General features: G+C 27.9%; 1 protein-coding gene and 1 long non-coding RNA gene across 3 annotated transcripts; both read left to right on the forward strand.

Moving 5' to 3' along the window:
- The first annotated feature begins 259 nt into the window (after positions 1–259).
- On the forward strand, positions 260–3,326 carry LOC130968086 (uncharacterized). Of its 2 annotated transcripts, XR_009081508.1 has the most exons (5): positions 260–435; positions 518–590; positions 799–868; positions 1,404–1,469; positions 2,163–3,326. It is a non-coding gene; the product is annotated as an uncharacterized LOC130968086 (long non-coding RNA). The 2 variants fall into 2 exon arrangements; XR_009081509.1 differs by lacking the exon at positions 799–868.
- A 21,580-nt stretch (positions 3,327–24,906) lies between these two features.
- On the forward strand, positions 24,907–25,863 carry LOC130970508 (VQ motif-containing protein 4-like). The gene has a single exon (XM_057896620.1). It carries the CDS (start codon positions 24,951–24,953, stop codon positions 25,677–25,679), a length of 729 nt encoding a protein of 242 aa, XP_057752603.1. The 5' UTR covers positions 24,907–24,950; the 3' UTR covers positions 25,680–25,863.
- The last annotated feature ends 206 nt before the right edge of the window (positions 25,864–26,069 follow it).

A 26,069-nucleotide genomic window follows, 5' to 3' on the forward strand; every position in this document is an offset into this window, starting at 1 on the left:
TTAATTTTGTCTGAATGAATATGAAAATCTTTGTAATAAAAAATTGTCATATACCAAATACATTATTCGTGGATCACATGCTTGTGCAATAGTGTTACGGCGATTATTGTTGGACTCATTACATTTATTTAAAAAAAAATTAGGAAGTACCAACAAATCTCTCACCATAGAGTATTAAATTACTTAAAATTTACTAGAAATGTGTTAGAATAGTAAAATATTCATAAAAGTATACTTGAGTATACTAATTGTGCAAATAGCCAAATATCAGCCCAATTAATATATAGTATACTAATTGAATATGCTAATGAACGATAAATTTTGGAGGTGCAACAAAGGTGAAAGCTTTTTGCATTTTTCATGAACTCGCTTCCCTTTTCCACACCTGAATCCTCATGGAAAATTTAATCCAGCTTATTCAGGGGACTTGTTCAAGTAAATTCCCCCTTTCTACTTCATCTTTTCATTTTCCCCTTTAAATTAGTTCTTTATATATATTGTTGTTTGCGCTGAACAGGCATATGGAGAAGCACAACCATGTCCTTACAGAAGCATATAGATCACTGTTGCATCAAGCCCAAAAGCTTCAGGTTCTTCTACCTTCCTCTAATTTTATGATGGTTTTGTCTTTTGGAATATGATTTTGTTTTGTGATGCTAAATTCGTAACCTAGAATTGTGGCGGCTTTGATTTTAATATCGTCTTGGTTTATCAGCTCTCTGTCTCATTTGTCTATTATGCTTATATTACGGTATACATGCTTAAATGTTGAGTTCGAATCCCGTCTTGTATATGCAGCAACCAATTGGCCATGGCAAACCTTAAATGGAACTTCGATCTGCGACAAATTAATCTTTGATCTCTGCAGGTTGGGAATACTGTGGAAACAAAAAAAAAAACAGTATACATTGCTTCTTTGTATTTACACTTTGATACTCATATCTGATAGTAAATTCAGCACCCCATGCATTTAGAGCATTTCATTTAATTCTCTTGCATGATTTTTTGGGAAGCCATTCATGATTATGATATCATTTCGAAATTGTTCAATTTGCCTTGATTGCATACGTGTTTACTGTTTAGTCGATGGAGGCAGATACCAAAGCCTTTAAAAATTGTGTTGTGTTAACTAGCTCGAGTTCTAGACCGCCATATACTCTTGATTTTGCAATTTTGGTCTCTTATCTATTTCCTAGTAGAATTTGTCCCCGCTTCTAATGCTGTTTACTGTCATGTTGTTTTAATTTAATTTTGTTATTTTTTTTCTCTTCGTTTGTTAATATTCTGGGACATAATGAAGTGATGTCATTTTTTACTTTGGTGAGTAATATATTGAGCACGCAAATTCGTCTGAGCATCTACAAAATCTTGAATGTCCTGAATTTTAGTGTTCTGGTTATTAGGTAGAGGAAGAAATGCTTATGCACAAGCTTTATGGAGTTATGGCAGCTCATGGTCTCGTTAAAAAGGTATGCTGATTTGCTTTATCTGGTTAAATGGTGTGGTGATGCGAATATTCGTATTGATTATGTTCAAATGTAGGAATTTTTTCTGATAATGCCTCTACTTTTAGATCTAAATAACAAGAAATCATGGGATACAAAACATTGAAATTCATCCATTCAAATTGCTGAATGTGTTAAATGGCCTATTCTTATACATTATCAGTTACTAGTATTCTGAATTAGGAGGAACACGAAATAAAGTTCTCCCACAATGATATTCCTAGTAGGATGTATCATGCATGTGGAAGTATACCCATCTTTTCTAGCTTCTTTTATTTTTGGGCTGACTGATTTATTTTGAGATGAAAAAAAATGGGTTGAAAAACAATAGTTTAGGTATTGGAGCGGGGGAGTCCAGACCAAAATCCAAGATAGGTGGATTAGGTACTAAATTTTCTTTTTGGCTAATTGTATGAATGGACCTCAAGATTGAGAGATGATATGTCAGGTTAATCTTTCAAGTTTCACGGTGATGTCACAGAATAAATGCTAATTCAATCTATTCTTATGCTAGAATTTAGCAGGCAGTACTATAAAATAATGTAGGCAGAAGGGGCCGGGAAGCATTGGAACTGTGCCCAAGTTTTGGCATATGTGTAGCTTCTACTTTGCTATTTTGGTTGCTTTGACAACTCAACTGACAGTAATTTTGTGCAGAATCCTTATAATTCCAACAATCCTTAAAATAGCAGAACAGCTCAACACTCCAATAGGGAAGTCAATGTAGCACAGGAGGAACAGTAGGACATAATTTTGGTTTGTTCACTCACAAATTTTGGGATCAAGGGCCAAAATCGACAATTGCCTAATTGCACATGCAGTATGTTTCTTTGGGAAGCATTTTATTCTACATAAATAGAAGCATAGTGGTGTTCAAGAATTATAATGTGAAATGAATCTGGGCCTGTGTCTAACAAAGGGTGCAATCCCTGTTACTTTTGATAGGCCTTGTGTTCTATGTGTTCCCACCAATGTCTTTCTTGGTGGAATTATTTTCAGTGTTCAAGAGAAATGGAAGCTTTCAAGATTATATTACTTCTGTCACCCCCCACATGGTTTTAATCATTGACAAAAGTTCTGAAGTGTCACTCTGTCAGTTATCAAACACTAACAGTTCATCCACTGCTACTCATGATGGTACCATATATGTTCAGAGGTGGATTATTCAAAATAAACAGTAATCTTGAAAGTTGAAACACGACTATGAACTATTTTCACTCGTACTGCATACTGCATTAAACAGAGATGGCAGAACACGAACGCTCCATTGCTGCAATGTGTTATTGAATGTGATTAAGAAAAGGTGTAATGTGTTAATTCCTTTTTCTTATGAACTGATACAAATTAGTTCTCATCAGAATGTTTGGATTGATGAGAAGGAGTACTCGTCATAATGTTATATATATATCGTTGAGACTCTACATGAACCTGTTATCCATGACAGGTGTGTCAATTGTGATGAAGGAAACTCAACCAATTAGCAAAGCAAGTTAGTAATGGAAAGTATACTCCCATGATTCCGAAGGCTGAAGGTTGACCGCGATGCACCAACAATTTCATTAATAAAGTACAATAAACAGTTGGCATGTTCCATGATTGTTGGCCGACATGTATATGTGGGACTGGAGGAGTAGGATAATGTAGAATAGGCTAAATGAGGCAATAAGGGAGCCTAAGATAAGGGAAATGTCAACTCCTACTTAGCTCTAGCTCTAGCTCTAGCTCATTCCATTTTGAAATACATGAATCCTTATCTAAAACTCACTAAAATTTGAGATCCTTATTTGATTATGTATTGTACAACAAAGATATTATAGGTTATTATTGTACAAAAATTTGTTTAAATAATAAATAATATAAAACTCTTTTATGCTGTTAATATATGGATTTGTTTGGGTATCATTTTCGAAAAAAATCTTTTTTTAAATAATATTTTTTTAAAATATCTTTTACAAAAATAAAAGTAATTTTATATTTGGATATCTCATATAAAAATATATTTTTATTTATCAATTATGTTTGGGTAAAATAAGATAAAAGTATTTTTTGTTCGTTTACTATGTAAAAAACATCTAAAGAAACAAAATCTTTAAAAAAAATGTAAATTATTGCTTATCAAAATATATATATTTTTTATTTTTCTAGTACTTTAACTTTTACTATTAAAAATTTATTAAACACTAAAAAAATCATTGAAAAAAGATCTTTTTATCGATTTAAATGAAGTACAAACAAGCCCATAATGTATAACAATTAGATTCATAATGACTGGTTCGGTAAAATGTTTGGTCAGTGAACCAAAAAACATGGTATAGAGATTATAAAAAATTGAGTTGGTTCAGTGATTAGTTATTCACTAGTTTGCTTAAGCGAAAAAAGAAAAACAAAGATGATGGTATTTGTAATAAATCATCCATCCCATCAGGAAAAGAAAGAAAAGAAGTATGAATAAAAAGCATGTGCAGCAACATGAATGCAAGAACTTTGAGTTTTGTTAATGCGTGAGGGCTTGTCAATTCATTTGAATAAATGTTGTACTTGTCCAGACATAAATAACGGAGTCATTTTTTATGATTAGAGGAGCTCCATATGCTGCTAAGTGTTGCAAATTGCAATTTGTTTCAACGTTCATAGATTGTGGTCCCTTCCCTTTAATTCCCTCGTACCATTATGGAGTCTTTTCGATCCCTCCCTTTTTACATAAAAAGTAGGGAATTCTTGGATTAGCTACGTCTACTCACTCACCTTCATCACTTTTTCTTGCCTTCTAGCCTTCTTTCATCACTTAGGATGCTAAAACTAGGAATTACCATTAAGTATCAACTCTCAACTCCCACCCATAATGCCATTGATGAATTATTAGAGCTTAGAATTTAAGAAATTATGTAACACAAAGTCCCATAATGCCATTCTTGTTAGGTTTGGTTTTAAATTCATTCGCGCACCTTGTGAAAATCAAGACTTGAAAGTTGAAACGAAGGTTTTGTTTTTTAAAGATGTATTAAAAGTATATATAAGAGTAGTTCTTTTACTAATACGAGAAAAAAAGACTATACACACGTTACATTCTAGAAAAAAAAAGAACAGAAAAAGAAAGCGACTTAGAAAGAATACATTCTGCATATTGACATCCTAACTAAATTCTTGAAGAGTTATCATTACTTGTTGACTAATGGTAATTTTATCCTTCATCTGGTTATGATGAATAATTTAGTCATGGATGTTGCTAAGTAATAATTATTAGAAACCTCAAACCTAATATACTAACGGAAGCATTTCAAGTACATCGGGAGTACCGGTGTACCAGTTGTTTTAACCGTTGTTCTGAATTATAAAAAATATATATAATATATATTAATTAAAATCAACGATTAAAACAATTGGTGTACCGGTGCTCCCTGGTGCACTTGAAATGTTTCCTATACTATATATGCTATTGTAATACTAGGAATTGAAGTTAATGATGCTTCTAGCGTTAACATTTAGAGGTGTAAAAACAAATTCTACATTTGTCTAATATAATCTCCCATTAATCTTTGACTTTTTATCCGAATTCACAACTTTCTTCATCTTTACATAACAAAGCCAGATATAGCATGGTTTTCAAACTTTAGTATCTAAAATTATCATATAGCGGGATGGTGGGGACATTAATTTCTATGAATCTTTAAGATGTGTCGCTTTTTATTAATATTTTTAAAGCCTTTTTATTTTATTATTATATTAAGAATAAGAATAAGAATGATCTGATATTGGTCAAAAGAAGGGAAATAAAATTAGTATATAATATGGTTAAGACAGTTAGCCGATTTGTATAAACAGAGATGATAGATAATTAATGCAGAAGGGGAAGATAAAGATTGAAAAAGTGGGAAACATTGCACAATGGATGCAATGCCTTTGCTTAGCCGTCGTCAGAGGCATGATATCATAGAGAGAGAGAGAGAGAGAGAGAGAGAGAGTCAACGCCAAATATTAAACTCAATTTGACAATTTCTGTTTTCTCTGTCTTATAACATAAAGAAATAGCCCCACCCGTGCTTCTCTAAAATTCCGAATATAATAATGGTAGGAAATTAAGATGGTTTTAGCCCAAAAATTAATTAAATGTTTTTGTATAAATTTAAAATTTTTATATAGATAATGTTTATGTTAGATATTAGGATTTTTTTTTTATAAATTGGATAATTTTAAATCTGTTTTTTGATTTATTATGTTTTAAATAAAAAAAGTAAAAAGACAAAAATTAATTAAATTAATTTTTATAATTTACATTGCAATGATATTAAATATATTTTTTTTAATTTAAATATAATAAAATATTTAATAATTAATATTTTAAATTATAAATAAATAAAATTAATTATTATATTTATAATTAATTAAATTATTTTATCCTTGAATAATGTGAAGTTGGTTCATATACTTTTTCTTCCAAATATCACTAACATTACCATTTGGAAACCCTTCTTGCACCAATGACCAATCCCAACCTCTCCCTCCGCGCGTGTTTTCACGACTCACAACTTAGGATCAAATGAAACGGATTTTTCTAAATAAAATAAATATTTTATTTATGAATATAAATAATTTAAAATATTTTTATCAATTTACATTAAATTACATATTTTATTTACTATATAAATAAAATAAAAATATTTATATCTTATTTATACTATAAATAAAATAAATCACAAAATTTTAAATATGTACTGTAATACTAAAAATTGACATATATATTTTACATATTTTATTTATAGTTAATTTATTTATGTTTATATTGTAAATAAAATATAAATATTTATAATTATAAAAATATAATTTTTAAAATAATAAAAAATATTAATAATTTAATTTGTATCGATTTAAAAAATAAAAAATTGATATAATTTATTTCTATTTAGATCGAATAAAATATTAATAAATATTTTAGTTGGATAATTGGATTAAAAAAATTTAACAAAATAAATCTGAGAACATAAATATAGTCTATGAAACTTAGCGTGCGATAATAAAAGAGAACAAGATGGTGATGGTAATCTTTTTTGAAATTTGAAAATTAAATAATAAAAATAAATTAAAAAGAGAAAAGAATCACCGTGTTTAAGAATTTGAATGGATTATAAAAAAGAAAAATTAGTTGCTTAAATATAACAGTGAGGAAGACGAAGAGTTAGTTTACGCAAGTAGTGGAAACCATAAAACTTATAAATGCTTATATGCTTCTGCTTATTTTCATTTATTTATTTGTATTTTATAACTTTACAAGCAAAAGAGTGACATGCATAGGAGAGAATTTTGATGCAAACAAACCAAATATGATTTTTGTAACCGCTATCTCTGTATTTAATTTTTTTAATTTGACTTTTATTTTTTTTTTATAAAACACTACTCATAAAACTCCCAATAAAGAATAAAGAACAATAAATAAACCAAAAGACATACAACAAAACACATACTTAGATGAGCATACAAGCACTGCAAGAAGGTTTAATTATTCTCTTAGTCCCTATAATTTTGTAAATTTTTTAATTAAATTTCTATACTTTTTTTTTTTAGTTGGGTCTCTATACCATATTAAAATTTTTAATTAAATCCTTATTAACGGTAAAAATTAAAAAAAAAAAACGTTTATAAAATATAAATTTACAAATTTATCTTCATCCCTTTTTTTCTTTCTTTCACCCTCACTTCCATCATCTTCTTGCCCTCTTTTTTATCTTTACCCTTCTTCTACCAACAAGTTCCCTTTTTTCATGGCAGAAATGGTCATACAACACAAATTCAAAACTAAAATTTTTGTCATAATTAATTTTTAGCATGATCAAAAATAGAATTTTTGTCATGTGACATAATCATTTAATTACAAACAAAACACATATATATTCAGAACTCATAATCAGAATTTTTTAACACAATCAATTTTGCTACATCTTTTTTCATGTAAGCAATTGATTTTGAACTTAATAGTCACTACAACAAATAAGGGTTTTCGCAACGGTCAAAAACCGTTGCCTAGATTGAAAAACCGTTCCCAAAACTTTAGGCAACGCTTTGGCAACGGTTTTTTACCTAAGGCAACGATAACAAAAAAATCGTTGCCAAAGTTACTGGTATAGACAACAGTTTTGACAACAATTTTTAAAGAACGGTTATAAAACCGTTCTTTAAAATAGTCTAAGAGAACGGTTTTAATTTGTTGCTATAAAATAATGAAAAATTGAATTCAACAGTAACACTACAAAAAACCGTTATCTAAAACTATCTTAGAGAACGGTTTTAAGGCGTTGCAAAATTTGGCGTTGCTAAAGCCCATATTTGTTGTAGTGAGTCTACGAGATGTGCATCCAAGTGTCTACGATCTTCAATGAATAGAAAAAGGATAAAAGAGATGAGAATTGTGTGAGGCGTGAGACGGAAACATCTTTTACATCTTCACTGAGTCAGCATCGAAAGATGGACGATGGCAAACAAATGAGGGAGGTGCAGATATTATTGAATATTTTTGGTAATCCAATTTTACATTGAAAATCGAAGCCTCCAAGTTCGAATTGTTTTCCCCCAATTCTAAAACCAAGACAATGTGAAAAAATCGAACAAGGAGGTGGAAGAAAAAGTTGTAAATACAGAAAAGGGGAAAATGAAAAGAGATTTTTGCAAGCCATTAATTGATATTAAAGAATAAGAAGAATGAAAACAGAGAAAGCCACGAAAATAGAAATGAGGAAAAGAGATCGAGGAAACCGCAAAGGAGTAATGAAAATAAACAAGCGAGTTTTCGATTTCCTGCAGAAGAAGAAAACGTAAGGAAGGAGAGAAAAAGAGATGAATCAGAGAAGCTATAGCCAGCAGATAGAAACAAACATCAAAATTGGATTCACCGCTGCAAGGTTGCAATGAGGAGAATCAAACGTACACAGTTCCAGCTCTGATTAACTTTGTTTAGTTTCTCACCTAAATCTGGTTCCACTGTCGCATGAGACGGAGAAAGCTTCCCGATTTCAGTTCCTAGGCTCTGCAGAAATGCGAATCTATGTCTAAAATCCAAATAATGGCGACATTTCAGAGCTTCTATCTCCGACTATGACTGTGAAATATAATCCAGTCGGCCACGATCGTCCCTGTAATACAGGACTATCGAAGTTCAGAGCTCCAAAATCCGTGATTTTCCAAGAAAAAATGGTGAGAATGAAGGTGAGAGAGAGAGAGAGGCTGGAATAGAGGAGGGAGACGGAAAGGTAGAAGAAGAGTAAAGGGTTAATTTTGTCTTTTTCAAAATAAAAAAAGGGACACAATTTATGAATTTAGAAAAAATTGAGAGAATATTCAATTTAGGAATGAAATATTCTGTTAAATCAAACGGTTTTGTTACGGTAGGGATTTAATTGAAAAAAAATTTGGTGCAGGGACCTAATTAAAAGGAAAAAAAAATATAGGGATCTAATTAAAAATTTCACAAAACTATAGGGATCAACAGAGTAATTAAACCCTACAAGAACACAAATAAACAGCAGAGTTATGATAGTTTTGGGCGAAATCTTTTTTTATGTCAAATTGTTGGAGAATATTATATTAATTAGATTGATCTTGATTAATATTTTTGTATATGATAGGATATTAGTCATTTATTATTTAGTTGTTTTCGAATTTAATTTGTTTATTATCTATACATAGGTGGTGCTTTATATCATATTTGTGTAGTATTTGATTATCAAATTTATTATACTTGAATTATTATGATGAATTCTATCATGGTATGAGAGTTTTGTTAACATCTTTGAACTTGCTGAATTTTTTCATTGTTCAAACTCTTTTATGATATTATTCTTTACATGTTTTCCGAACTTTTCAATGGCACCTCAAATTCCTATAATTCCATTTGAAATAAATAAAAGTGTGTTAAATAAAATGCATACATTGAAATAAATAAAGGTTGTGAAAATGAGAAATAAAATTCACGCCATTTTCACAAACAAAAGATGCAAAAATAAAAAATTTAAAAAATAAAAATGAGAAAAATTATCTAACGTCACCGTATTATTTGTAAAAATAAAAAAAAAACTTCTGATTTTATATGAATTTTTTTACAAAACTAGAACGTAATGATTATTTATGTAATTCTTGTTATTTTTAGTTAAATCGATAAATAAAGAACTTTTTGTTATTTTTGTTATTTTTAGTTACAACAAAAAGCATAATTTTTATTATTCTCCAACAAATTTAAATGTGAAACTTATTACATCCTATTCCAACACAAGTCTTTTTCAATAAATGTAATGATATCATTAATTGTATTACTACAAACATTATTTTCAAAAGAAGTGTATTTTAAGCCATTGACTTCTAACTCCTAAATTACAACGCATTATACGCTTAGATACTTGTTTGAATTATCCGTACATTTATGAGCTTGTTACGCTTTATGAGCTAAATAATTAGAATTAGGTGTCATATTTATCTCTATGGATATCTGTCTTTTAAGAGGATTTTTTATTGTGTTTCTCTCTTTTTAAAATAAAAATTTTATTAATAAAGATAGTCAAATAAAACAGCAATTACAAATAATACAAATATTTAATATTTTTATTTATACATGTTTAATAATATTTATACTTATATTAATAATTATGTATAATAACAAATATTATTAATTTAAATATAAGTGAATATAAAATTAAAATAATATCTAATAAAATATTGTACGTTTTTATTATATAATTTAATAATTATCGTACAAAACAATATATATGAAAAAGCATAGTCCATTATCAAAGGAAGTATACAATAACAAGAAGAACTTAAGTTTGAACTGCATTGTCATGTAATTATTTTTTTATTTGTTCTATCCGTGCCCCATTCGGACAACATAGGACTAACTAGAAAAAATTATTTTAAATCAGCGGATATATAAAAATTTTTGAGAGTAAAATAAACTATTACTCTAAAATAAAATAAAGTCTAGAATAAACTAAGATAAAATAAAATATAAAATAAAATTCATGCATTAACGTAAAAATTATTTGCATATAATTCTTGTTATTTTTATTCAAATAATAAATAAAGAACCTTTTATTTAAAAAATACATCATTTTTATTATTTTTCAATAATTTAAAATTTGGAATTTATTACATTCTATTTCAAGACAATTCTTTTACAATTTTTTTTAACATAATATAATATATTGTTATTATTACAACATTATCATGAGAAGAAAGTTATTTTAACAAAACATTGACTGCTTTCATAAATCAAGGCGCAGCATATATTTAGATAATTGTATAACGCATAGGTATATTAATTATGAATTTGTTACACTTTTTTAAATAATTGAAATTACATGTCTATGCTTATCTCCCATTTTGGTATTGTTGTACGCCTCCCAATCTAATAGTTATGCTTGTGCCTCATTTTGATAGTTTTATTTGTGCTGAGTTTCACATCTAGGCCTTGTTTCGATAGTTCCATTCATGCCTCCATTCTTACAGATTCATTTATGCCTTGTTTCCATAGTATCCTATACATCCTATTCTGATAGATCTATCTACGTGCCATTTCATCTGCCTCCTAAATTAATATATCCATATAATAACATAGTACAAACTATAATTATTTACATTTTGTAATTTAATATACTAAAAAAATAAATATAAAAAACTATTTTAAGTCACGGATATATAATAACTTTAGAGAGTAAAATGAACTTTTACTCAAAAACAAATAAAGTTTAGAATAAACTAAGATAAAACAAAGTATAAAATAAAATGCATGCATTAAGATAAAATTCACACCACTTTCCTAGACAAAGGGTGCAAAAATGGAAAACAAGGAGATGTTGCAAAAATGAGAAAAATTATCCAATTTTCACCAGCACTTTTTGTAAAAATAAGAAACAAAACTCTTTCCTTCATTTTTGTGAATTTATAACGTAAAAATTATTTGCATAATTATTCTTGTTATTTTTATTCAAGCAGTAAATAAAGAATCTTTCATTTAAAAAAATACATAATTTTTTATTATTTTCCAACAATTTTAAATGTGGAACTTATTACATTCTATTCCAAGACAACTCTTTTACAATTTTTTTTTAAGATAATCTAATATGTTGTCATTATTACAACATTATCATCAGAAAAAAATTTTTTTAATAAGACATTGACGGGTAAATCATATCATAACGTAACATAAATTTAGATAGTTATATGACGTATAGGTATATTTATGAGTTTGTTACACTTTTTAAAATATTTGGAATTACATGTCCATTCTCCCATTTCGATAGTTCTATCCGTCTCCCATTCTGATAGTTATGCATGTGCCTCATTCTAATAGTTTTGTTTGTGCCAAATTTCACCTGATCCTTGTTTCGATAGTTCCATTTGTGCCCCATTCTTACAGTTTCGTTTACACCTAATTTCCATAGTTTCGTCTATATCTTGTTCTGATAGTTTTGTTTGGACCCTATCTTGGCAGTTCCATGTGCATCCTAAATTAATATATCCATGCATATAACATAGGACTAACTAGAATTATTTATATTTTGTAATTTAATATGCTAAAAAAATAAATATAAAAAACTATTTAAGTCACGGATATACAACAACAATAGAGAATAAAATGAACTTTTACTCTAAATTAAAATAAGCTCTAGAATGAACTAAGATAAAACGAAGTATAAAATAAAATGCATGCATTGAAATAAAATATAAGCTAAGAAAATCCACTCCATTTTCCTGGACAAAGGGTGCAAAAATGGAAACTAGTAGAGGTTGCAAAAATGAGAAAAATTATATAGTCACCAGTACTTCTTGTAAAATAGGAAACAAAACTCCGTCCGTCATTTTTATATGCATTTTTATTTGAAATTATAACGTAAAAATTATTTGTGCAATAGTTATTTTCATTCAAATGGTAAATAGAGAAACTTTTATTTAAAAAAGCACATTATTTTTATTATTATCCAACAATTTTAAATGTGGAGTTTATTACATTCTATTCCAAGACAACTCTTTTACAATTCCTTTTTAAGATAATCTAATATATTGTCTTTATTAAAACATTATCATCAGAAAAAAATTGTTTTAATAAGACATTGACTAATATGATAAATCACGGCACAACATACGTTTAGATAGTTGTATAACGTATAGGTATATTTATAAGTTTGTTACACTTTTTTAAATAATTGGAATTACATGTCCATGCTTATCTCCCATTTCAGTAGTTCTGTCTGTCTCCCATGGATTCCGATAGTTATGCATGTGCCTCATTCTGATATTTTTGTGTGCATTCCGATAGTTATGCATGTGCCTCATTCTGATATTTTTGTGTGTGTCCAGTTTCATCTGAGCCTTGTTTTGATAGTTCCATTCATGCCCCATTCTTACAGTTCGTTTACGCCTTGTTAGTTGTTTCCATAGTTTCCTCTATATCCAATTCTGATAGTTCTATCTGGGCCCTATTTTGGCAGCTCCATTTGCATCCTAGATTAATATATCCATATAATAACATAGGACTAATTAGAATTATTTATATTTTGTAATTTAATATGCTAAAAAGATAAATATAAAAAATATTTTAACTTACGGATATATAACAACTTTAGAGAGTAAAATGAGCTTTTACTCTAAAATAAAAGAAATTAAAGTCTAGAATGAACTATGATAAAACCAAGTATAAAATAAAATGCATGCATTGAAATAAAATATAAGCTACGAAAATGAAAAAGAAAATTCACTCCATTTTCCAAACAAAAGGTGCAAAAATGGAAACTAGCAGAGGTTGCAACCATGAGAAAAATTATCCAATGACACTGGCACTTCTTGTAAAAAAAAGAAACAAAACTTTGTCCTTCATATTTATATGCATTTTTATTCAAACGATAAATAAAGAATCTTTTATTTAAAAAAACACATCATTTTTATTATTCTCCAATAATTTTAAATGTGGAGCTTATTACATTCTATTCCAAGACAACTCTTTAACAATTCTTTTTTAAGATAATCTAATATATTGTCATTATTACCACATTATCGTCATAAGAATATTGTTTTAATAAGACATTGGCTGATATCGAAAATCACGGCGCAACATATATGTTTAGATAGTTGTACGACGTATAGGTATATTTAGGACTTTGTTACACTTTTTTGGAATTACATGTCCATGCTTATCTCCCATTTCAGTAGTTCTGTCGGTCTCCCATTCTTACAGTTTCGTTTATGCCTTGTTTCAATAGTTTTGTCACATCCTGTTCTTATAGTTCTGTCAGGGTGCCATTTTAGTAATTCCGTCTGCATCCTAAATTAATATATCCATATAATAACATAGGACTAACTAGAATTATTTATATTTTGTAATTTAATATACTAAAAAAATAAATATAAAAAATTATTTTAAGTCACGTATATATAACAACTTTAGAGAATAAAATGAATCTTTACTCTAAAATAAAATAAAGTCTAGAATTAGCCAAGACAAAACCAAGTATAAAATAAAATGCATACATTGAAATAAAATATAAGCTACGAAAATGAAAATGAAAATTCACTCCATTTTTCGAGACAAAGGGTGCAAAAATGGAAAACTAGCACAGGTTGCAAAAATGAGAAAAATTATCCAAAATCACTAACATTTCTTGTAAAAGTAAGAAACAAAACTCTCTCCTTCTGGCCTTCATGTTTATATGCATTTTTGTGAATTTCTAACGTAAAAATTATTTGCGTTATTCTTGTTATTTTTATTCAAGCAGTAAATAAATAATCTTTTATTAAAAGAAACACATCATTTTTTTATTATTCTGCAACAACTTTAAATGTGGAACTTATTACATTCATTTCCAAGACAACTCTTTTACAATTCTTTTTTAAGATAGTCAAATATATTATTGTCATTATTATAACATTATCATCAAAAGAAAATTGTTTTAATAAGACATTGGCTGCTATCATAAATCACGGCACAACATACGTTTAGATAGTTGTATGAGGTATAGGTATATTTTATGAGTTTGTTACACCTTTTTAAATAATTGGAATTACATGTCCATGCTTATCTCCTATTTCGGTATTTCTATACGCCTCCCATTCTGATAGTTATGCATGTGCCTCATTCTGATAGTTTTGTTTGTGCCCAGTTTCATCTGAGCCTTGTTTCGATAGTTCTATTTGTGCCCCCATTATTGCAGTTTCGTTTACGCCTTGTTTCTATAGTTTCGTCTACATCCTATTCTTATAGTTCTGTCTGGGCGCCATTTAGGCAGTTCTGTCTGAATCCTAAATTAATATATCTATATAATAACATAGCACTACCTAGAATTATTTATATTTAGTAATTTAATGTAGTAAAAAAATAAATATAAAAAACTATTTTAAGTCACGGATATATAACTAATTTTGAGAGTAGGATAAACTTTTACTCTAAAATAAAATAAGTATAGGAAAAACTAAGATAAAACAAAATATAAAATAAAATGCATGCATTTAAAAAAATATAAGCTGTGAAAATGAAAAAGAAAATTCACTCCATTTTCCTAGAAAAAGGTGCGAAAATGGAAAACTAGCAGAATTGCAACAATGAGAAAAATTATCCAATGTCACTGGCACTTCTTGTAAAAGTAAGAAACAAAACTCTGTCGTTCTTCTTTATATGCATTTTTTGTGAAATTATAACGTAAAAATTATTTGCGAAGTAGTTATTTTTATTCAAGCGGTAAATAAAGAATCTTTTATTTAAAAAAAAACACATCATTTTTTTTATTCTCCAACAATTTTAAATGTGGAGCTTCTTACGTTCTATTCCAAGACAACTCTTTTACAGTTCCTTTTTAAGATAATCTAATATATTGTCATTATTATAACATTATCATCAGAAGAAAATTGTTTTAATAAGACATTGACTGATATCGTAAATCACGGCACAACATACATTTAGATAGTTGCATGACGTACATATATATTTATGAGTTTGTTACACTTTTTTAAATAATTGGAATTACATGTCCCTGCTTATCTCCCATTTCGGTAGTTTTCCCTGTCTCCCATTCTTACAGTTTCTTTTATGCCTTGCTTCCATAGTTTTGTGACTTTTGTCTACATCCTGTTTTGATAGTTCTGTTTGGGCACTATTTTGGTAGTTCCGTCTGCATCCCAAATTAATATATCCATATAATAGCATAGGATTAACTAGAATTATTTATATTTTGTAATTTAATATACTAAAAAATTAAATATAAAAAACAATTTTAAGTCATGTATATATAACAACTTTAGAGAGTAAAATAAACTTTTACACTAAAATAAAATAAATTCTAGAATGAACTAAGATATAACCAAGTATAAAATAAAATGCATACATTGAAATAAAATATAAGCTGCGAAAATGAAAAAGAAAATTCACTCCATTTTTCGATACAAAGGGTCCAAAAATGGAAAACTAACAGAGGTTACAAAAATGAGAAAAATTATCTAAAATCATCGGCACTTCTTGTAAAAATAAGAAACAAAACTCTTTGCTTCCTTTTTATATGCATTTTTGTGAATTTATAACGTAAAAATTATTTGCGTTATTCTTGTTATTTTTATTCAAGCAATAAATAAAAAATCTTTTATTAAATAAAAAAACACATCATTTTTATTATTCTTCAACAGCTTTAAATGTGGAACTTATTACATTCATTCCCAAGATAACTCTTTTACAATTCTTTTTTAAGATAATCAAATATATTGTCATTATTACAACATTATCATTAAAAGAAAATTGTTTTAATAAAACATTAACCGCTATCATAAATCACGGCGCAACATAGGTTTATATAGTTGTATGACGTACAGGTATATTTATGAGTTTGTTACACCTTTTTAAATAATTGGAATTATATGTCCATGTTTATCTCCCAATTCAGTAGTTTGGCATGTCTCCCATTCTGATAGTTATGCATGTGCCTCATTCTGATAGTTTTGTTTGTGTCTAGTTTCATCTGAGCCTCGTTTCTATAGTTCCATTTGTGCCCCCATTCTTGTAGTTTCGTTTACGCCTTGTTTCTATAGTTTCGTCTACATCCTATTCTGAATCTTTGATAGTTCTGATTGGGTGCCATTTTGGCAATTCTGTCTGCATCCTAAATTAATATATCTGTATAATAACATAGGACTAACTAGACTCATTTATATTTTGTAATTTAATATAGTAAAAAAATAAATATAAAAAACTATTTTAAGCCACATATATATAACTAATTTAGAGAGTAAAATAATAAACTTTTACTCTAAAATAAAAAAAATTAAGGAAAAACTAAGATAAATCAAAGTATAAAATAAAATGCATGCATTGAAATAAAATATAGGCTGCAAAAATGAAAAAAAAAATTAAATCCATTTTTCTAGACAAAGGGTACAAAAATGGAAAACTAGCAGATGTCACTGGCACTTCTTGTAAAAATAAGAAACAAAACCCTCTCCTTCATTTATATATGCATTTTTTGTGAAATTATAACGTAAAAATTATTTGCGTAATTCTTGTTATTTTTATTCAAGCGGTAAGTAAAGAATCTTTTATTTTAAAAAAACACATCATTTTATTATTCTCTAGCAATTTTCAATGTGGAACTTATTACATTCTATTCCAAGACAACTCTTTTACAATTTTTTTTAAGATAATCTAATATATTGTCATTATTATAACATTATCATCAGAAGAAAATTGTTTTAATATATAAGGCATTGACTTCTATCGTAAATCATGGCGCATTATACGTTTAGATAGTTTTATGATGTATAGATATATTTATGAGTTTGTTACACTTTTTTAAAGAGTTGGAATTACATGTCCATGCTAATCTACCATTTCGGTAGTTATGTATGTCTTCCATTCCAATAGTTATGCATGTGTCTCATTCTGATAGTTTTGTGTGTGCCCAATTTCATCAAAGCCTTGTTTCAATAGTTCCATCCATGCCCTATTCTTACAGTTTTGTTTACGCCTTGTTTCCATGGTTTCGTCAACATCCTGTTCTAATAGTTTTGTCTAGGCGCCATTTTGGCAGTTCCGTCATCCTAAATTAATATATCCATATAATAACATAGGACTAACTAGAATTATTTATATTTTGTAATTTAAGATCCTAAAAAATAAATATAAAAAACTATTTTAATCACGGATATATAACAACTTTAGAGAGTAAAATGAACTTTTACTCTAAAATAAAATAAAGTATAGAATAAACAAAGATAAAACAAAGTATAAAATAAAATGCATGCATTGAAATAAAATATAGGCCGTGAAAATGAAAAAGAAAATTCAGCCCCATTTTCCTAGACAAAGGGTGCGAAAATGGAGAACTAGTAGATGTTGCAAAAATGAGAAAAATTATCCAATGTCATTGGCATTTCTTGTAAAAATAAGAAACAAAAATCTCTCCTTCATTTTTATATGCATTCTTTGTAAAATTATAACGTAAAAATTATTTGTGTATTCTTGTTATTTTTATTCAAGCAGTAAGTAAAGAATCTTTTATTTTAAAAAACACATCATTTTATTATTCTCCAACAATTTTAAATGTGAAACTTATTACATTCTATTCAAGACAACTCTTTTAAAATTCTTTTTTAAGATAATCTAATGTATTATCACTATTACAACATTATCATCAGAAGAAAATCGTTTTAATAAGACATTGACTTCTATCGTAAATCATGGCGCATTATATGTTTAGATAGTTGTATGACGTATAGGTATATTTATGAGTTTGTTACACTTTTTTAAATAGTTGGAAATTTGGAATTACATGTCCATGCTTATCTATGTAGGCACGGATCTTTGAATTTTTTTGGTTTTAAGAGTGTTTCTCTTTTTTTGTAGAAAAAAATAAACTGTTTAAAATATAGCCAAATATAACGGCAATTACAGATAAAAAAAAATGTTATATTTAACTCTATGTAAAATAAATATTTTCTATGTTGAATTCTGTACTGAGAGTGGATACAAATTTTGATTATAAAGAATTTTAACAAGTGTCTTCAGTTTCAATATCTATAAATGTGATGCGAAATTGGGAAAAATCTTTTCTTTTTTTTGTCAAAAATCTTGGAGAAGATTTTATTAAGTATATTGATATTGATTAATATTTTTGTTCATGATAGGTTATTAGTCAGTTATTATTTAGTTTTTTTTTTCTGATTTGTTCATTACCTATACATAGGTGGTACTTTGTATCATATTTGTAGAGTATTTGATTATTAAATTTATTATCTTGAATTATTATCATGAATTCTACGATAGTATCAGAGCCTTGTTACATTCTTGAACTCTCTAAAATTTTCAATGTTCAAACTCTTTTACGAAATTATTCTTTACATGTTTTCCAAGTTTTTCTTTGGCATATCAAGTTCCTGCAATTCGGTTTGAAATAAATAAAGTCCGTGAAATAAAATTCAGTCCATTTTCACAAAAAAATGATGCACAAATAAAAAAATTAGAAAAGCTGCCAAAATGTGAAAATTATCCAATGCTACTTGCCCTATTTGTAAAAATGAAAAAAAAATAAAACTTCGCCTTCTGATTTTGTATGGAATTTTCATAAAACTAGAATGTAATGATTATTTATGTAATTCTTGTTATTTTTTTATTAAAGAAGTAAATAAAGAACTTTTTGTTTAAAATAAAAAGTATCATTTTCATTATTCTCCAACAAATTTAAATATGGAACTTATTACCAAGACAACTCTTTTTCATTGAATGTAATAATGTAATTATTTGTCATTACTACAAATATTATTTTCAAAAGAAAGTTATTTTAAGACACTAACTTCTAACTCGTAAATTACGACACAGTATGCCCTTAGATAATTGTTTGACTTATCTGTATATTTATCAATTTGTTACACTTTATGAGTTAAATAATTGGAATTATGTGTCCATCAGTCCATACTTATCCATGTGGATACGGTCTTTAAAGTTTTTGTTTTTTAAGAGTGTTTCTCTTTTTTAAAATAAAAGTTATATCCATAAAAATAGTCAAATAAAACAAAATTTACAAATAAAAGAAAAATAATATATTCAATGCAAAAGAAAATAAACATTTTCTATGTTTAATCACGTATTGAAAAGGTGTACAAATATAGAGAATTTTAACAAGTTTCTTCAGTTTCTATATTTACAGATGTGCTGCAATATTGTGAAAAATCTTTACCTTTTTTCAAATTGTTAGAGAATATTAGGATATTTGAATATTAATTAAATTGTTCTTGATTAGTACTCTTGTTAATGATGCTAGATGATGCATGATTGGGAGAGGAAGTGGAGGAAATTTCTGTTATTGCATACAAAATGAATGAATCATTACCCATATAAATAGGATATTATGCATTTATGATTTAATTCTTTGTTTATTTCTTCATCACCTGTAAATAGGTGGGACCTTGTATAATGTTGGTACAGCATTTAAATTGCAAGCTTATTATTTTTGAGTTATAAACATGAATTCTGATATAGTATCAGAGCCTTAGTATCCTCCTTAATTTGCTTCCTGTCCCAACACTTTCATCCGCACCCTATCTCGACAATTCCGTCTACGCTCCATTCCGATAATTTCATGTGTGTCCATTTTCATCTGAGCCTTATTTTGATAGTTTCATCTGTGCCCCCATTCTAACTGTTTTGTTTACGCCTTTTTTCTATAGTTTCATATGCATTCCATTCTGTTAGTTCAGTTTGTGTGCCATTTTGACAGTTCCGTCTACATCCTAATTTAATATCTTCATATAATAACATAGGACTAACTAGAATTATTTATATTTTATAAATGAACTGTTACTCTAAAATGATAAAGTTCAAATAAAATAAAATAAAATCTAAAATAAAATAAGATAAAACAAAGTATGAAATAAAATGCATGCATTGAAATAAAATATAGGTTGTGAAAATGAAAAAGAAAATTCACTCCATTTTCCTAGACAAAGGATGCGAAAATGGAAAACTAGCAAGTGTTGCAAAAATGAGAAAAAGCATCTAATGTCACTCGCACTTTTGTAAAAATAAGAAACAAAACTCTCTCCTTCATTTTTATATGAATTTTTTGTGAAATTATAACGTAAAAATTATTTGCGTAATTCTTGTTATTTTTATTCAAGCGGTAAATAAAGAATCTTTTATTAAAAAAAACACATTATTTTTATTATTCTCCAACAATTTTAAATGTGGAACTTATTATATTCTATTCCAAGACAACTCTTTTACATTTATTTTTTAAGATAATCTAATATATTATCATCAGAAGAAAATCATTTTAATAAGACATGCATTGACTTCTATCGTAAATTACGGGGCAACATACGTTTAGATAGTAGTGTGACCTAGGTATATTTATGAGTTTATTACACTTTTTAAATAATTGGAATTACATGTCCATGCTTATTTCTGTAGACATGTATCTTTGAATTTTTTTTTTGTTTTTAACAGTGTTTATCTTTTTCTGTAGAAAAAAATATGTTTAAAATATAGCGAAATAAAATGGCATTTATAGATAAAAGAAAAGTATTATATTTTTATGATGATAAAAAAATATTATATTTAATTCTAAATAAAATAAATATTTTTTATATTGAATTATGTACTAAAAGTGGATACAAATTTCGATTATAAAGAATTTTAACAAGTCTCTTTAATTTCAATATCCATAAATGTGTTGCGAAATTGGGAGAAAGCTTTTTCTTTTTTTTTTTGTCAAAATGGTTGGGGAATATTATATTAATTAAATTGATCTTGATTAATATTCTTGTTCATGATAGGGTATTAATCATTTATTATTTAGTTATTTTCTTATTTGTTCATTACCTAGCTATACATAGATGATACTTTGTATCATATTTGTGTAGTATTTGATTATCAAATTTATTATAGTTGAATTATTATCATGAATTCTATTATGGTATGAGAACCTTGTTAACATTCTTGAACTCTCTGATTTTTTTTCATTGCTCAAATTAAATTCATTTATGATATTATTCTTTACATGTTTTTCAAGCTTTTCATTTACACCTCAAGTTTCTACAATTTCGTTTGAAATAAATAAAGATTATAAAATAAAACGCATACATTGAAATAAATAAAGGTTGTGAAAATGAGAAATAAAATTCACGCCATTTTTACAAACAAAGGATATAAATAAAATAAAAAAACAACAAAAATGAGAAAAATCATTCAATGTCGCTGGCACTATTTGTAAAAATGAAAAAATAAAACTTCATCTTTTGATTTTATAAGCAATTTTATAAAATTAGAACGTAATGATTATTTATGTAATTCTTGTTAGTTTTTATTAAAGTGGTAAATAAAGAACTTTTTGTCTAAAACAAAAAGCACCATTTTTATTATTCTCCAACAAATTTAAATGTAGAATTTATTACATTCTATTATTCCAATATAAGTCTTTTTTATTAAATGTAATAATCTTATTTTTTGTCATCACTACAAACATTATTTTCAAAAGGAATTTGTTTTAAGACATTGACTTCTAACTCGTAAATTATGACACAATATGCGCTTAGATAATTGTTTGACTTATCCGTACGTTTATGAGTTTATTAGGCATTAATATTTATTATATAATTGTTTTTCGATTGTTCATCACCTATACATAGGTGGTATCTTATCTCATATTTGAAGAGCATATGATTATCAAGTTTATTATTCTTGAGTATCATAAATTCTAACACGAATAAATTTGAACATTTTTTTGATATATAAATATTTTCATGCAAGAAAAGTATTATTTCTCACTATATCTTTCTCTCAGATCTGAAGAGATATGTACAACCATATCAAAATTATCTATAGATGAAAATAAAAATTCTACAAAAGGGGAGTTAAGTCCCATTTTAGTCTCTGAAATTGACAAGTTGCACTAATTTAGTCTCTAACTTTTTAATTATTACAATTTGGTTCTCCAGATTCAAAAAGTGCACCAATTAAGTCCATTGTATATTTTCCGTCGTTAGAGCTTAACGCCGTTAGTGACGTGGCTCAAGCCTTTTAACATTGGACATATTAAAACATCGTTGTACGCATTTTGGCCCTAAAAAATGCACTAAACAGCGTTGTTTGAGGGTTTGAACAATTAGTATTGTTCAAAAGAGTTGGGTGTAACGTTTTAATATTATTCAAACCCTAAAACGAAGTCGTTTAGTGCTTTTTTAGCGCCAAAACGTGTACGATGTCGTTTTAATATGTTCAACATGGTAAGGTTTGAGCCACATCACTAACAGCATTGAATTTCGACGATGAAAAATACACAAGGAACTACATTGGTGTACTTTTTTGAATTTGGTGAACCAAATTGTAGTAATTGAAAAGTTAGGAATTAAATCAATGCAACTTACTAATCTCAAGAATTAAAGTAGGACTTAACTCACAAAAAAAAATAAATACACCATAAAAAAGTTATTAAATTTAAAACCTACAGGACATAAAACTAAGACCAGAACGGTAAACAAATGAACCAAAGGAAGAGGAGAAAGAAGAGAAAAAGAGAAAATAAAAAAATAAAAGATAGGAATAACAAAAAAACGAGAGAATAAGAAAAAAAAGTGAGATAAAAAAGATAGAAACAATAAAAGAAAGAAAGAGTAAGAGGGAAAAGAATGAAACTAGGGCAGGCTGCCGGCGCCTTGTAAGTTGAGATGGCGGCGAAAACCTTCTAAGATTTTTACTATCTTGATCGAGAGTGGGAGCGAAAAGGAAATTAGTCTTGTTTACCTGCTATATTAATATTATAATAGAATGTTCCTCTTTATCATAAAAAAAAACTAATATGTTACGTATATATCAAAGTCAGTTTTTCAAATTAGTTGTCAGAATAAAATATATATTAAAATATAAATATACATTAAAAAATAAATTAAATTACATATTTATATATAAATATATTGATAGCTGATTTTAATAGATAATTTTATTATAAGAATAATATTTTTGTAAAAAAATTATTAATTTCTTGTATAACATAATCAAAGTTTGCTTTCCTAAAAAAAATTTAAATTCATCTGAATTTTAGTTGCTTGTATAGATTTTGGTTCAAGTAGAAAACTGTTTTTTATATGACTGACAATAATGAATTTTGAACTTATAATCTCATAAATATTATATACTATCTAAATCTCTCTCCAAACTATACTAATTAAAATTATTAGTTAAAAAAAACCTTTTGTTTGATTTTTTTTATATTGTTATTTTAAAAATAGTAACTAGTTGCTAATATATTTGTTGAGTTTAATTATCCTATAATAATAATAATAATAATAATAATAATAATAATAATAATAATAATAATAATAATAATAATAATTTCTTTTATTGCATTTTAACTTTTAAAAGATGCTCCATGATTGAGAAATTCGGTCTGTTGATTCAAATACTATTCTTTGTATATAACATTTAGAATTTACATATTTATTACTTCTAAAATTCACATTTTTATTTTTAATATTTGGTTAATAATGGTCTTTTTTTAAATTGTGATCTATCGTAATAATTTTTTTTTAAAATGTGGGATGATTTAATTTACGGAGTACAAATCGAACTGTTCGATTTGTGTTTAAAAAATAAAAAAAAAATTGGAGTACACAAATCGGACCGTCCGATTTGTGTACTCCAATTTTTTTTATTTTTTAAACACAAATCAAAATTTTAAAATTTTTTAAACACAAATCCTCCGATTTGTGTACCTCTCATAGTTTTAAAAAATACAAAAAATTACCACGTTAAGGTATAACACTCATTCTAATTTCATTTCTAAATTTTGTAACCTCTAAAATTATTCATTTATTTTATCAATAATTAAAAAATATAAAAAAATAAATATATTTTAAAAAAAGCTAAAAAAATAAATTATGACTCTCAAATATTATTTATATTGAATTTGGATTATTTGAATTTTAAATTTTTATTTGAGGGGATAAAATGTGATTTCTCTTATATTTTTTTTTGTCTTGCTTATGAAATAAATGATGAAAAATTATATTTTATTCTTTAAAATAAAATTTAAAAGATTTAAATTTATTCATATATAATATAGGAGAGAGGGGAGAGAGTGTGATTTAATTTTGAAGTCAAAAGAAGAAAAGAAAAATCCAAAGAGATCATTAAATAGGAGAAGAAAAAATTGGAAGGAAGATCCATGAATTAAATTTGAAAATGAGGAGAAATTAAAAATAAAATTTAATGAGTTCAACGCTGAGTAAGGGTGAGCTAGCAGCAGTGAGGCAGTGACGCTATAAAAGGCGCGTAGAGAAATTCTTGTGAACAGAGTGAGTGAGAGCGAAAAAGAAAAAGAAAAAAAAAAATAGAGGAGAGGGCCCTACACCCCTTGCGATTACGAAAACATTTCTTACCAAACCAAAAACAAAACACACTCTTTTTTCTCTCTTTAGTTAGTTTGAGTTCAACCTTAAGCTATGGATTCTCCAAGAAGGTACTACACCCACCACCACCATGGCAGCCCTAACAGCAGCACAAGTAGCAACAACAGCAATGTCCTCCTCCAACTGCCGCCAACGCCACCTCCTCCGCCGCCATTTCAGAGGAACCTCGGGAGATCCGAACCGGCAAGTTCTTTCCCGACAACATTCATTCAGGCTGACCGTAATTCCTTCAAGCACGTTGTTCAGATGCTAACCGGCCGCAAGGACGCCACCGCCAGCGGAAGCAAGAGCTGCCACCAGCACCATATCCCTCCGATGAAGACATTTCCCAACAAGAAGCAGCAGCAATCGGGTTTCAAGCTCTACGAAAGGAGGAACAATCTCAAGCTGAATCCTCTGCTCCCCCCAACTGGTCGAGCTTCATCCAATAACAACATTAACGTTAACGTTATTAACGTTGTTTCTCCTCGGAATCATCATCACCATCATCACCACCACCATCATCATCATGAATTGCTGTCACCCAGCATCCTCGATTTTCCTGCTCTGGTTCTTAGCCCTGTCACTCCACTCATTCCGGACCCGTTTGGTCGTTCCTCTTCCCCCGCCGCCGCCACTCCCGTTTTGGATAGGGAGGCTGAAGAGAGGGCCATAAACGAGAAAGGGTTTTACCTCCATCCTTCTCCGGCAACCACTCCTAGGGAGGTTCAACCCCGCCTCCTCCCTCTCTTCCCAACTGCAGCTTCTCCTTCATCGCCTTAGATTCCCCCCTCTCTTAAATTTCTTTTCGGGTTTGGTTTCTCCTTTAGATTTTGTTTAAGACTTTTATATCAATGGCATTGATGAGGATGAGGACTCAGGAGACAGGGTGAGAGATTAAAATTGTAATGGGGGGTTATTTTACATTGCCGATCGATAATCAAATAAATTATTATTATTATTATTATTATTATTATTATTATTATTATTATTATGCAATTAATTGTATTTGCAAAATAGTACTCTAGGTTTCCTTTTATTTTCTTTACTTTCTTTTGCTCTGTTTCCTGCTCTGTTCTGAGTGAATGAGTGAGTGAAAGAGAAAGTAGAACCCAACTTTGACTCTTTTTATATCCTTCTTTAAATGGGCGTGCAGAAAAACAAATACAAAGG

The sequence above is a fragment of the Arachis stenosperma genome, chromosome 3, assembly GCF_014773155.1.
Source record: "Arachis stenosperma cultivar V10309 chromosome 3, arast.V10309.gnm1.PFL2, whole genome shotgun sequence".
NCBI lineage: Eukaryota > Viridiplantae > Streptophyta > Magnoliopsida > Fabales > Fabaceae > Arachis > Arachis stenosperma.

Coding starts and splice junctions, on each gene's coding strand:
- LOC130970508 (XM_057896620.1), top strand. CDS start 24,951: ATGGATTCTCCAAGAAGGTACTACACCCACCACCACCATGGCAGCCCT.